General features: G+C 44.4%; 1 protein-coding gene across 1 annotated transcript; it reads right to left on the bottom strand.

Moving 5' to 3' along the window:
• Window positions 1-152: 152 nt before the first annotated feature.
• Window positions 153-9979, bottom strand: LOC120660286 (THO complex subunit 3-like). The gene is made up of 11 exons (XM_039938721.1): window positions 9806-9979; window positions 8902-8997; window positions 7608-7737; window positions 5902-5990; window positions 5263-5331; window positions 5028-5085; window positions 4770-4869; window positions 1312-1398; window positions 807-885; window positions 579-708; window positions 153-382 (listed from the first exon to the last, which is right to left on the bottom strand). The coding sequence occupies exons 1-11, from the start codon at window positions 9920-9922 to the stop codon at window positions 345-347; spliced, it is 993 nt and encodes a 330-aa protein (XP_039794655.1). The 5' UTR covers window positions 9923-9979; the 3' UTR covers window positions 153-344.
• Between the last annotated feature and the right edge of the window lie 4206 nt (window positions 9980-14185).

The raw sequence follows: 14185 nt of genomic DNA, 5'->3' as shown, positions 1-14185 counted from the left end.
GTCTCCCGCGGTCCCGCCCCATAGAACGCCGCCTCCGGTTCAGGTGGTGCACCCCGCCCTCCCGGCGCACCGCACTCAGAACTTTAACCATTAATTTTCCGTAGAATACAAAATCTAATGTTTCCTAAGCAAAGAAATAGGAGTGAGCAGTATGAATCCTATGAGCACAAGAAAAATGGTAAAAGTCGCACGGTATTTCTATGGTACAATGAAGCAATACTGATCAGTTTAGGCTAGCATAATATTAATAAATATCAAGGTTGCATTGAACGCCCAAAAATATATCAACACATATAGATCCCAAGTAAATCTACGAGAACTACATGATGGGAGTCTAGTCAGCATCAGTTATGTGTTTCAAATCCGAATATCCGGAAAACACCTGCAAGAAGAAAAAAACAAATGTAAATACCTATTAAAAACTTTAGATCGTCACCACCAAAGCCTTATCAGCGGGAACATGTGCACATCAATTTTCTACAATAAGATGGCCCAGCTGTTAACAGGTGTAGTTTTAACGCTTTTCCGGCATTTCTTTGTACAGGCCAAACTAAAGGATTGAACTGCAGCAACCATACCTTCATCAGCGTATTTGTTCTTGTCGTCCCCTGCGTAGGCCAGGAGGTTGTACTTGGGATTCCATTCAACGCTATTCATAGCTGCTTTACATGGAATCTGATGAACCGATCGTCCAGTCTCAACATTGGCCTGATGGAAGGAGAAAGTGTTAAAAGAACTATACTTTTGAGTAAAAAGTATTTGTTTTCTCAAATTAAAAGGAAATTTCGCTGAGTGTAACCACTCACAATATCAATGAAAGGGTCTTCACTGGCATATGCAATGAATTCTCCAGTATGATTGAAGCTAACCGTTCTTACTGGCGACCTAAGAGAAAAAAGAAATTAAAAACATATACAAATATTTGTGAGCTCATCAAAACTAAAAAACATAAATTTTATGTAGTTTACAGTAAGGAAACTACTGAAGTGGATGCAAGACCGCAAGCCATAAACACCCACAAATTTCTTCGCTCAGCACCCTATCCTAACCCCCAGGAAAAAAATCATTAACAACCAATGAATACAACACTAAAGTACTACCGCCCCCCCCCCCCCCCCCCCCCCCCAACGCACTTTACTACCACTGGATAAGCAGAGCTGCTGCTTTCCCACAAAAAATCTCAAATCCTAACTCATATCTTACAAAAAAAAATACAATACTAGTGAGAATTCATGTACAGAATTATACAATATTAAAAAATATTGCTATGATGTCATGCAATATTGCAAGGTAAGCTGAAGGAAAACATACTCAAGTTTTGTGAAGGTTCTAATGCATAGCAACTCCTTGACATTCCAAAGACTGACAAGTGAATCTGCACTTCCAACAGCAAAGTACCTACATCAAAACAATTTGTAACTGTCATCAGCAAAACACTTATAATAATATCTTTAAATATCAGAGCAAAAGTAAACCAGACAACTGGCAGAACTGGGTACAAAACTCTGGCAGCTACAGAAATGCTTGAGAATTATTTCCATATCCTTGTGGAAAAATAACAAGAGATAGTCGCTTTATAAATTACTAGCAAATATGCCCGTGCGTTGCAATGGGAAGCCATATAAATATATTGATTAGTATATAAAAATGTATATATTATATAGCATATGTATTTTTTAATAACATAGTACGTGTCGGTTGAGGACTTGCCAGTTGAGGACTTCAGACTTTTTCTATTTTACTCGCCAAACGCTAATTCTAAACGGTCTCAGACCCTTAACATAAGGTCACCCAAATTCTAATTAGAACTCTGATTGACGGACCAAGGAATCATTGCTCGCTTTAGTAATAAAAGTAGAGATAGAGATACAGAAGAGATAAGATAGAGAAGTAGTTCAGTACCATCACAGAGATGGCATCAAATATAAGGCTTCCAGACAGGACCTGGTATAACAGATACATTAGGCTGTTTCTACAAATCAATCTATGTGATAGTTTGTTGAACCTCACAGTAAGGTCACCGTATATAGAGCATAGAGCCATAGACAGAATCTAGGTCCACTGGCATGCTAATTTGCATCTTCATTATGCAAATTCTGAATTCATTATTGTACATGGGCTTGGCAATTCCATCCTTTAAAACTCACAGGTAAGTATATCCTAGTAAATCAATCACTGCGAGAGTCCAAGGTTGCTAGGACATAATCTCATCTTTTATCCAAAGATGAAGTTAAATATATGATTTCAAAAAAATATATTATATTAGGATTGCTTAGATAGCAGGGTGATACCTGAGGAGTGTGTTGTCCCTCAACACAAGCTTGTGGTGGCGGACTTTCGTTGTCGGGTACGTGTCCACCGGGACAAACGTGCCAAGATTACGAGAACGAAGTGGTGGAAGCTTAGAGGGGAAGCGGCGCAAACGTTTAAGGAGAGGATGCTAGGTGAGGGGCCTTGGGAAGAAGGAGAAGATGCTAACGACATGTGGCTAAAGATAGCGACATGCGTCCGGAAGGTGGCCTCAGATGTGCTTGGCGTGAGTAGGGAAGGCAAACAGGAAGGGAAAGACATCTGGTGGTGGAATGACGAGGTGCAAAGGGCTATTAAGGAGAAGGAATGTTTCAAGCACCTCCACCTTGACAATAGTGCAACCAACATCGAGGGCTATAAATTAGCGAAAAGGGCTGCAAAGCGAGCTATGAGTGTAGCAAAGGGTAAGACGTATGATGACCTGTATCAGCGACTAGGCACGAAGGAAGGGGAGAAGGACATTTATAGGATGACTAAGATCCGCGAGCGGAAGACACGGGACATCAACCAAATAAAATGCATCAAGGATGGGACAGATCGACTTCTAATGAAAGATGACGAGATCAAGGGAAGATGGCGAGAGTACTTCGACAAGCTGTTTAATGGGGAGAATGAGAGCACTACCTTTGAGCTAGATGACTCTTTTGACGATACCAACAGACGTTTTGTGAGGAGATTTCAGGAGGCAGAGATCGGGGAGGCTTTGAAGAGGATAAAGGGCGGTAAAGCGATGGGCCCTGATGGTTCCCCATTGAGGTGTGGAGATGCCTAGGTGACAGAGCGATAGTATAGTTAACTAAGCTTTTTAACCTCTTTTTTCGGTCAAACAAGATGCCTGAAGAATGGAGAAGAGTATATTAGCACCGATCTTCAAAAACAAGGGAGATGTTCAGAGTTGTACTAACTACCGTGGGATTAAGCTGATGAGCCATATAATGAAGCTCTGGGAGAGGGTTATTGAGCACCGCCTAAGAAGAGTGACAAGTGTGACCCAAAACCAGCTTAGGTTATGCCTGGAAGGTCGACCATGGAGACGATTTTCCTAATACAACAATTGATGGAGAGATATAGGGAGCAGAAAAAGGACTTGCACATGATCTTTATTGACCTCGAGAAGGCGTACGACAAAGTATCGAGAAATGTCATGTGGTGGGTCTTAGAGAAGCACAAAGTCCCAACTAAGTACATTACCCTCGTACAAGAATGCGATGACGTTTGTCCGGACATGTGGTGGCGACACCACTGACTTTTCTATTAACATAGGCCTACATCAGGGATCGGCATTGAGCCCTTATTTATTTGTTTTGGTGATGGATGAGATCATAAGGGACATACAAGGTGATATCCCTTGGCGTATGCTCTTTGTTGATGATGTGGTGCTAGTTAACGAGAGTAGAGCAGGGGTTAATAGGAAGTTAGAGCTGTGAAGACGCACATTAGAGTCAAAAGGGTTCAGACTTAGTAGGACCAAGACCAAGTACATGATGTGCGATTTCAGCGCATCTAGGCATGAGGGTGGTGACGTTAGTCTCAATGGGCAAGTGGTGGCCCAGAAGGACACTTTTCGGTATTTAGGTTCAATGCTACAAAAAGATGGCGACATTGATGAAAATGTTAGGCATAGAATCTCAACTGGCTGGTTGAAATGGCGTCAAGCTTCTGGCGTCCTCTGTGACAGGAGGGTGCCACAAAAGCTAAAAGGTAAGTTCTATAGGACAGCGATTCGCTCGGCGATGTTATACGGTGCTGAATGTTGGCCTACAAAAAGGCGACATGTCCAGCAACTGAGTGTAGCAGAAATGCGGATGTTGCGGTGGTTTTACGGGCACACAAGGAGGGATAGAGTCCGAAACGAAGTTATTCGAAAAAGGGTAGGGGTGGCACCAATTGAGGAGAAACTTACCCAACATCAGTTGAGATGGTTTGGACATGTCCAACGGAGGCCTCCGGAGGCGCCGGTGCGTAGTGGGGTGCTAAAGCGTGTCAATAAGGTAAAGAAGGGTAGAGGTAGACCTAAACTGACTTGGGACGAGTTGGTTAAGAGAGACCTTAAAGATTGGGATATCTCTGAGGAGGTAGCTTTGGATAGGAGCGCTTGGAGACTAGCTATCAACGTGCCTGAACCGTGATCTGTGTGTATTTTGGGTTTCATCTCTAGCCTACCCCAATTCGCTTAGGACAAAAGGCTATATTGTTGTTGTTGTTGTATAATAGCCAGATTATAAGCTGAATAGGTTAACTGGGGCTTGTCATAATTGGAATTAAAGTCACTAACAATGAAACCATTTGCATAAAGCATTCATAGTGCTCATTTGATAATGTTAATGCAAACAGCTGACTAGACAACCCAACTAATCTAGTGTAAATTACAAGTACCCAAGGGGTGATCCAGAAATAGCGGGTAGGCATATCACATGGATAGTAAGAAATGAATGAAGAACCATGAAAAAAACAAATACCTATCAAGGGGATCCATTGCGATGCAATAACACCCTGCTGTATGAGCATTCAATTTGCAGGGCTTCAAAAACTCAAGATCCTTAACCACCTCAATGTGTCCTGCATGAACACCAAACCATGTGGAAACATCGATATTATTCACTGGTCTGATTTAGTAGCACATGAAACCTGCCAAATGTAAATACACTGTTTATTTATTCAGTATTATTGTGATCTTATTTATGCAGAGTGAAGGAAAAAGTGTCTTAGTATCCTACCTAGCCCAGTAGTGATGTAGAATAGATCTCCAGCTTTATTCCATGCAATCTCATTCATCTTGAGGAAATTAATATTGAAATTCAGAAATGTAAAATGAGAAAAGAAACAATTGATTCATGGAAACACATTACAAAAGGTAAACAAAAATGTGAACCGCAAGAAGTTGAAAAAAGCAAAGCTCAGAAAGGTACATAAATCAGTAACGTCTAAATTAAAAAATCATGTCAATTTTACCTCGTAATTAGCCTTGTGTTTTTTAACAACTTTTAACGTTCGAACATCCAATATCGTCAGTTCGTCCTCCTACACATTAAAACAACTGTTACTGTAGATGTATAATTTGATAAAATTAGAAATTTGCCAACATAGAGTGGACAATTTAATGAATAATGCATTCAGCTTATTACATCACAAGCATTTTTCCCCCCCAAAACAATGTCCGATTTCCACAAGTATCTTAAATCATTCACAATCTCAGGATACTTATCATCTATGAATAACCAAAAAATGAAAAACACGTCACAATTTCATATATGATAGATTAATATGTATACATGTATATCTTCAGGCACATAGTTCCACTTTATATTGCAATGGCACTGGTGCATGATTCAGCAATGCAAAAACTGTGGCACTTACAGAAATAAAACAATGCAAGCTATTAATATGTACAAAAAATGAAAAAAAAAACTGTTTTATTATATGTGTTGCAGAATTGGTCATGGTATGGTATTTACTGAACTTACACAGGTCATAAACCCAAAGAATGTGGCAATAGAATAACCCATCTTTTGTTATTGCATAAGCAGATTAATGCAGTTCAGTTTTCTTATAAGTGTGTGCCAATCCTGGTGTTACCAAAAATATACAAACCTTGTTTCCAACAGCTATCTGAGAACCATCATGTTTATATGTGATGTTGATGTTTTCTCCACTTAGTTCAATAATTTGACATTTTCCACCTGAAGAGACACTAAGTGTGAGATAAGCAGGATAAAAACATATAATATGATTATATGATTGGCAGGTAAACATCCACCACAACAGATCATCATAACAAGAGAACAGATTATCCCAAGTGGTTCATCCAGGCAATCGACAAAATAAGGAGTTTTTTATGGAAGGGGAGAAAAGAGGCTAATGGTGGATGCTGCTTGGTGGCTTGAGGAAAGGTCATGCAACCACTTGAGCTAGGAGGGCTGGGCATTCATACCTCGAGGTCATGGGATGGGTGCTGCAAATGAGATGGCTTTGGATAGAAAAAAACAAGACCAGATCGCCCTTGGGCTGGTTTAGACATTCCTGTCCACCTGAATACTGCTGTTGTGTCTGCTATCTCGATCACCACCGCAGTTGGCAACGGAACAAACACATTGTTCTGGTCTGATCGCTGGTTACATGGACAGTGCTTGAAAGATTTGGCACCCAATGTCCACAAATGTGTGCCTCCAAAAGAGCGAAGAACTAGAACAGTGGCCGAGGCCCTTCATGAACTAACCTGGGTGGCTTACATTAAGGAAGCGTTAGGGTGGCACAGGCTGGCTGAGTATTTGCAACTCTATGAATCTATTTCGAACATAACTCTTAATGTTTTGGAGGATGTTCATCACTGGAAGCTCTAATCCTCAGACATCTTCTCAACCAGATCTGCCTACCGAGCTTATTTCTTTGGGTCCACCACCTTCGAGCCATGGACGCAACTATGGAAGTCATGGGCTCCCGGAAAGTGCAAAACCTTTCTACGTTTAGCCATCCGAGATCACTGTTGGACAGCTGACAGGTTACAAAAAAAGAGGACTCCCCCACCCGGACCGCTGCCCCCTTTGTGATCAAGAACAAGAAACAGTTCAACACATCCTCGCTGCTTTTGTGTTTGCTAGACAATTCTGTTTTGCAATCCTGCAGTCCCTGAACCTGGTCGCGCTGGTCCCTAACCGAAGGACCACCTCTTTTGTGGATTGGTGGAAGAAGTCTTAGAGGAAAATATCTAAGCAGCACAAAAAGGGATTTAACTCGCTGGTTATCCTTGAAGCTTGGATCCTCTGGAAACATCGGAATGCTTGTGTCTTTGAAGGATCAGCTCCTAAGTCCTAACCTCCAGCTTGCCCTGCAATCTTTTTCAGATGAACTACATCTCTGGCAAGCTGCAGGTGCTAAGAGGCTTAGGGCCCTCGGCATAGGTCAAGTGGTTTAGGCACCTGTAGGGCGCCGGTTAGTGGTCAGGTCCTTTCTTCAACTTTTTTTTTGTTAGAGTCCTTTACGGTTTTGTTTTTCACCATCCTCCATTCTGGTCCAAGGTGGAGGTTTGGTTATTGTTATTGGACCAATTCTCTCTTCCTAATACAAAGATACGCAGCTTCTCCTGCGTGTTCAAGAAAAAAAATTTATCATCATACACCAGATATCAAGTAATGCAATGCATTGTATTTACCACGTAGCTGCCGCATAAATTTATTGCATAAGAAATTTTCCCCCATAATATCAATTGTGGACGATAGGAGAGAACAAATTCAAAAATATATTTCATCGACTTAAGACTGTGCATTCTAGCACCATCAGGGATGAAGTGTGCTACTTACTTCGAGCATCCCAAAGACGAATAGACTTGTCAGCAGCTGCAGTAGCAACTGTATCAGGATGATTTGGATCCCAACACAGCTGATCTACACTATCTGTGTGGCCTTTCAGTTCAATATCTTTAACCTTCGACTGTGCAATAAAATTCAATGATTTAGCACAGGTTGCAGTGAAGAAAATTTGATAGTATAAAACGTGAGATAAATTCCACTCTGATGCACAAATAAAGAAAAGTAATGTCGTTCTTACGGCTGATGATAAAATTTCTGCAATACTCAAGTTGTAAAGATAGGATTGTAAAAGTAGTAGCATTCACCCTTCTTGGGCATATCACACCAAAAATCAATGTTCACAAGGCGCTATTCCGCGCCTGCCTAGGCGCACTTATGCGCTAGGCGGCAGGGTACCGCCTCGCCTAGGGGGTAGGCGGACCCCTAGGCGAGCGGAGCACCTTCGCCGGTCTCCCTCCGCGCCGGGCCGCCGATCTCCCTCCGCGCGGGGCTGCTGCTCCCGCCGGCCGCTCCCCTCCGCGCGGTGCTGGCGAGGGAGGAGGCAGAGCAGAGAGCGCCGGCGGCGGCGGTGGAGGAGGCAAGGACGGGCGCTAGCGGAGGAGGAGAAAGCAGGGGACGGGCGGCGGCGGCGGCGGCGGAGGAGGAGGAGAGAGGCAGGGGCACACGCGGAGGAAGAGGAGGAAGGGTGGAAGGCTGGAAGCAGAGGCGAATGGAGGCAGGGGCGGCGACGTTGAGAACGAGAGGAGATGCAGGGGGCGTCGGGAAGGGGAACGAGAGGAGAGGAGAGGAGAGGAGGGGAGGGGAGGAGATAAGGCGGTTGTTGGGCTGCTGGGCTGGGCTGCTTTGATGGGCTTATTTTTCAACTCAGGGTTTAGTGGTCCTCTGTTTTTCTTTTCTTTTAGAAGTATATATGATGTATATGACAAATGTATACGTATATATATGGCACCGCCTAGCAAACCGCTTTGAAACGCCTAGGCTCGCCTAGGCTCTAGGCGGTGGGTCACCGCCTAGAAACCGCCTAGCGCCTAGCCTAACATTGCCAAAAATCGACATGACTACATGAATAGAGAACTGTCATTCTACCAATGCTATGCTTTCTTAAGGTTAAGGTCACAAATTGCTGTCAGTTTGATAAGATGGGAAATATACAAATAACGTAGACCTTTTAAATTTATCAATATGACTTGTACCAAAAAAGGGACATTGGAGAGTATAACAACAAAAAAGGTGTATCCCATTTAGTAAAAAGAAACTTTGTGGTGATGAAAGGAGAGAAAGTTACATGGCCATGAGGATCAATGCTCCAAACACGTGCAGTATGATCAATCGATCCTGAAGCAAGCTTTGTGCCTAGGCAGTTCCATGCTACAGAGTGCACCTAACAACAAAAATACCAGAATATTAAGATCCACACTGATAAGATTACCAAATAAATGCAGACAAAAGAGTAAGAAAAGAGAAACCATCACGTACATAGCTAAATTTCTACTGTCAGGTACTAGGGTAGAGGAGTTTTTCTTTGAAGATCATCATGAAGACGGTTTACCAACACCATCAACAAAGTGCTAGAAGAAACCAAGAAACCCGCCACACTAATTTCTCCTCATTTCAACTTTGCAAAGCTAGATAAGCACTGGGAAGTCACTATTTGAGCAACTGCTCCATTGCTGCAACAGAGTTAAACCAAAAGACAGGCAATACTGCCTATTACATCCAAACTCCTTGACAAGCATTTGTGGCTGCAGCTAAGATCTTTTCTTTTCTTTTTTCAGAATGCCTCAACATTATTACTCCATTCAAGTTTCTAAGGAGAAGAGCGAGACTAATTTCCTCTCAAATTTCGCCACAACTTCTTCCTTCGGTCCCATGACAAGGGAAACCATACGCCGCAAAAATCGAAAAAAAAAACAGGATGGGGTCACCATGATCCCGCTTAGATCCTTATTAGAATAAAGCTAGAAACCAAACTGGAGCACCCAAGGATTGCAGATTTTGCGTCTTTGTTCCTCATTCTGCTTGTGAAATTGGGCTTTAGGGCCTCTCCCTACGAACTGGAACCGGAAGATGCAAAAGGTTGGAACTTGGATTCTTTTTCTTCTTGCGAGACTTAGGGTTTTAGGGGCTCCCGAAGAAACTGCGACGGCTTCTCTTTTGGGGGGATATTGCGGGGGAGTGAGAGGCCTTACCTTCTTCTTGTGGCCGTAGTATTCCCTCGACACTAGGTCCTTCAGGTTCGCCCCCGGGGCCGAGACGGCGGCGCCGCCGCCGCTGATGCCCTTCCGCTCCTCTTCCCTGCCCTCCATCTTCTCCCTCTCTCTCCTCCTCCTGCTGTCCGCCTTGATTGGGGAGTAGAAAGAAAATCCAAAGTAACAGCAAAATCCATGATGGACTTGATTTGGGCTTGATGGGCTGGGCTGGATTAGGAAATTGGGCAAGTTTACCATGCAATGTGACATTGGGCTCCGTACATTACCGTTCAGCTATACTTGCCGAGTTGCCGTTCTCCAAAAAAAAAAAAAAAACTATACTTGCCGTTCAGGTTGCACTGCTTCGTAGTAGTAGTTCCTACTCTGGTTGGTAGGATTGAGGTACACACGACAAAAGTGATTTTTATGTATGTCGGACACTTGTGACGATTCCTCAAGATATGCAAATGCGTGCTGGGCAGTGATAATGAAAACAATATGAAAATGAATGAAGACATAGAGTTTATGCCATATATAGCTGCATTTAGATTTATCCTAAGTCAAACATTTTAAATTTTGATTAGTGATTTATTTCAAATAAAAAAATTACATGTTATGATAGTTGTAAGTTTGAAGTTTGAATGTTAGGGCCGCGTGTGAATCATACATACTTCTAAACTTGTGGCTTTCTCTAAACCATCCAGTGGAGTCGTATGCCTTTGAAGCCATGAGATATATCTTATAACATCCAAAAGTTACCTAGTGTTTTCCTTATTTCTACATCAGCACAATTGTCATAACAACCCTCAAGGCAACAACAAAAATGCACAATGGATAGATGATTGTAAGGCTTCTCTTTGCAAGCCTGCAATCCCTCAAAGTAGGCAATCCTCCATTGAATAATCCACACTAAGATAAAACCATATCTCCCGAAGAACAGGAGCGGAGAATCCAGTATAGCGAGGTATGGCCCTTGCCATACCTCGATTTTGCAGCAAGCAAGTTCCCGTCATAATCACCTTCCTGGTTCTGCCTCCATACGGGCTGCCATGGATACTTCAATTCGAGTCGTGCCAGTGGAAGGAGACGTAGGAAGGAAAAAAAGACTTGAATCGTTATTAGGCTGTCCAGTTTTGTGGGCCTCTCATTTATTGATTGTTGTTGTTGCTTCTTTTGGCATAGGTAAAAATAGAATCGGAAAATAGAAGGTAAATGGACACTTCCAAATTAAGAGGTACAAATAGCAATCTGCAGTTTTTTTTACATTGTTTTCTTTTTAAGATTACATAGTGTTGATACCATGTAACAGGGATACCCACTCCTACTGCAGCAAGGCAGGACTCGCGTAGTCATCCGTAACTACGCCATAAGGGACGGAGCAGCCGGGTCCGGGGAAGTGGTGCTCGCTCCCTGGGCGATCCGAGGTCAGTGTAGCCGCTTAGCTTGGTTCCGTACCCTAAGACTACACATTCACCACCCTGTGGAGAGTGCTCTAATACCTGAACCTGGCAACAGGTGCTTTGGCCTCCAGTGGGTCCGGAGCACCCGCTCTCGACATGAGCACGCCAACGCAACCAGGTTGTGTCGGAACACGTCACGATAATGGCCCCACCTGTGGGTTCGTACCTCCCCTGAGGTGGGCCCGGGGGCCACTGTCGGAACCCTGTAACAGGGATACCTACTCCTACTGCAGCAAGGCAGAACTTGCGTAGTCATCCGTAACTACGCCATAAGGGGCGGAGCAGCCGGGCAACACGGGTCCGGCTCTTACCTCACCGGGCCAACGGCCCCGGACCCGCTCCCTGCTCTGGGACGGGTCCGGCGACGCCACGTGTCCCTGAGGAGGGGAAGCTCCGCGCCTTAACAGCCGGGGGCCCCGGACCTCCCACGGGGTCCCGGACCCCTTAGCGGGGAGGGAACAGACACCCCGTCTGGGGCAGGTCCGGAGCCGCCACGTGTCCGCAGGCGCAGGCACGCGCGCGGCCGCGAAGCTTCCTCGGGAAGACTCGCCCACCTACCGCGTTCAATACGGGAGACGTAAGTGCGCTCTGCCACGGCAGAGCCCGAGGCGACTTTTGCCAGACTGCACTGTTGATCGCGCGTTACCAAGGCACATAGTGCAGCCGCTGGCGCCGCCCACGCCACACATGTCAGTCTGCTACGCCAATTGGACACGGCGGCTTGCCTTCGCCCATCATGACGCCTACGCGGTAGACCCAACAGTCTACGCCGCAACCTACACTACCTCAACGGGCGCCTCGCCGATGGGACAGGTGAATCCATTCCTCGGTCAGAGAGTCCACAGGGCGATGAAGCGTATCCAGGGAGAGATTCTCAACACTGTAGCACTATAAATGCCTTCTGCGCAGTATACTATACATCCGCGTTGGACCCAACTGTCGGGGTCTCAACACCTGTGTACGCGTCCCCTTGGACTATAAAAGGGAGACGCCCGTTAGAGAAAGGCAAGGCCGAAGAAGTCCCGGCAGAGGCCAGTACCCAGCCTGGGCAGAGGATAGATTCATTCTTACGCAAGAGCAATACAACTCATAGTGGATGTAGGGTATTACGCTCTGGCGGCCCGAACCACTCTAAATCCTCGAGTGTTCTTGTGTTCTTGCTTCCTAGGTAGACCTGCCGAATCGCTTAGCGCTTCCCCGAGTACTCACCCTCTGGGATTAGGCGGGTGCACTACGCCACCCGGCTGTGGGTCTCCACAAACCACAACACATAGTACAACTTAGATACTCACAATGCACGTACACTCACCACTATGAACGCACGTTTGCAAACCCCACCCCATGAGCATCTTGAAAGACTGAGCCAGGCAGCAAGTTTTTGAGATTGACGAAATCACGACAGGCGTCTCGCTGTCAACAGGAACGACGCCTACCACTGAATGCACAACACTGTTAAGTTCTATAATATTTGCTCCTATAGGGAGTCAGAATCTAGGACCAGAGGTGCTACCAAGGCTCTTGTAAACACTAGGCTACATATCGTTTTGTTTTCTTTTACATTGTCAATTTGGTACAAAATCATATGTCCTTTGTTTTTTAGTTGTTTGGATGAATCCATGCTAGAGGCATATAGATTTGAGGACCTTTGAAACTTTGACCACACACAAAATTTGATATGACGATTTCTTCAGGCCTTGATTTAATTCCGTCCTCCGCCACTGCCTAAGAAATTCTATACAATATCATAACAAAAGAAGAAGAATACTTCATGTCAGGGTTTATTCCATCAGTCCACCACATGGACACTAAACTTCCACTTCTTTTTTTGCGAGTAAATAGAGCATTTATTGATTATCAATCGTGGTAGCATTACAAATCTCTAAGCACAAGGTGCTTGATATATTTAGGAACATCTGCTAACCACACCGCTGATGACTCAACTCGTGCGCTCCTATATTTTGGCATCTCTTTATACGTAGCAACTTGAATCCCTATAACTTCGACATATACTCCCTTGCATCAACGATCCATGGTGTTGAGCTTGATGGGTCTCTTTCATCTGACATCAAGCTTCTTATACCTGTGTTGTTATCAGATTCCATGATAATTGGGCCATGACACCCATTGCGAAACCAGCTGTAGTCTTCACAACATGCTTCTGCCTCCTCTGCTAAATGATAATAAAAAAGTACACGCTATACCAAGACCATGGCATGACCTTGATGATTCCTTACCACTACAGTTGTGCTTGCTTGTCCTGTCGCCTCTATGAAGCTTGCATTAACATTAGGGCCTGTTTGGCAGGGCTTTGGCTCCTTCAAAAATAGTTTCAGCTCTAGCTCCTCGCTAGTGGAGCAACTTCTCTGGTGAAGTTGGAGCCATTTTGAAAAATATTTGACAAAACATCTTCTAGTATTAGTGTTTACTCACGGAACCGCTTGTAGCCACGTTTCGTGGCTCCACCTCTAGTGGAAGCCGGAAGGGGAGTGCGGCCTCTTGCTTAGAACTGCTCCAAAATGAACCGTTTGGCAGGGCTCCAGTTGGAGCCCGTTTTGGAGCCCTGCCAAACAGGCCTACCAGCCCTACTCAGGTGGATTCCATATAGGTGCTGGCCTAGATGATCGAAAGATATCTCTGGGCTTTGGCAGCTATCTCTTTCATCTCTTTGATTCACCTTCCCTTTTACATCATCTAGTGACCTTTCAGGGCCTCGAAAAGACAAATTTTTCAGCATTGATTCAATCACTTGGACCGAACCTATAATAGTTAATAGAGAAAGAAGTGTCCCCATGTGTGAGATCATTCTTACTGACCAATTCCTCTAGAGAGTCACTTAAAATGCAGCTCTAGCATTCACCGGTATATTGTTAAAGGTTAACAAAAACAAATTTGGTCCGGTGTTTTGCAATTGGGCGATTTC

The sequence above is a fragment of the Panicum virgatum genome, chromosome 2N (genome assembly GCF_016808335.1).
Source record: "Panicum virgatum strain AP13 chromosome 2N, P.virgatum_v5, whole genome shotgun sequence".
NCBI classification, from domain to species: Eukaryota; Viridiplantae; Streptophyta; class Magnoliopsida; order Poales; family Poaceae; genus Panicum; species Panicum virgatum.
The sequence above is the reverse complement of the archived record's forward strand: the minus strand, read 5'-3'. Positions and strand labels throughout refer to the sequence as shown.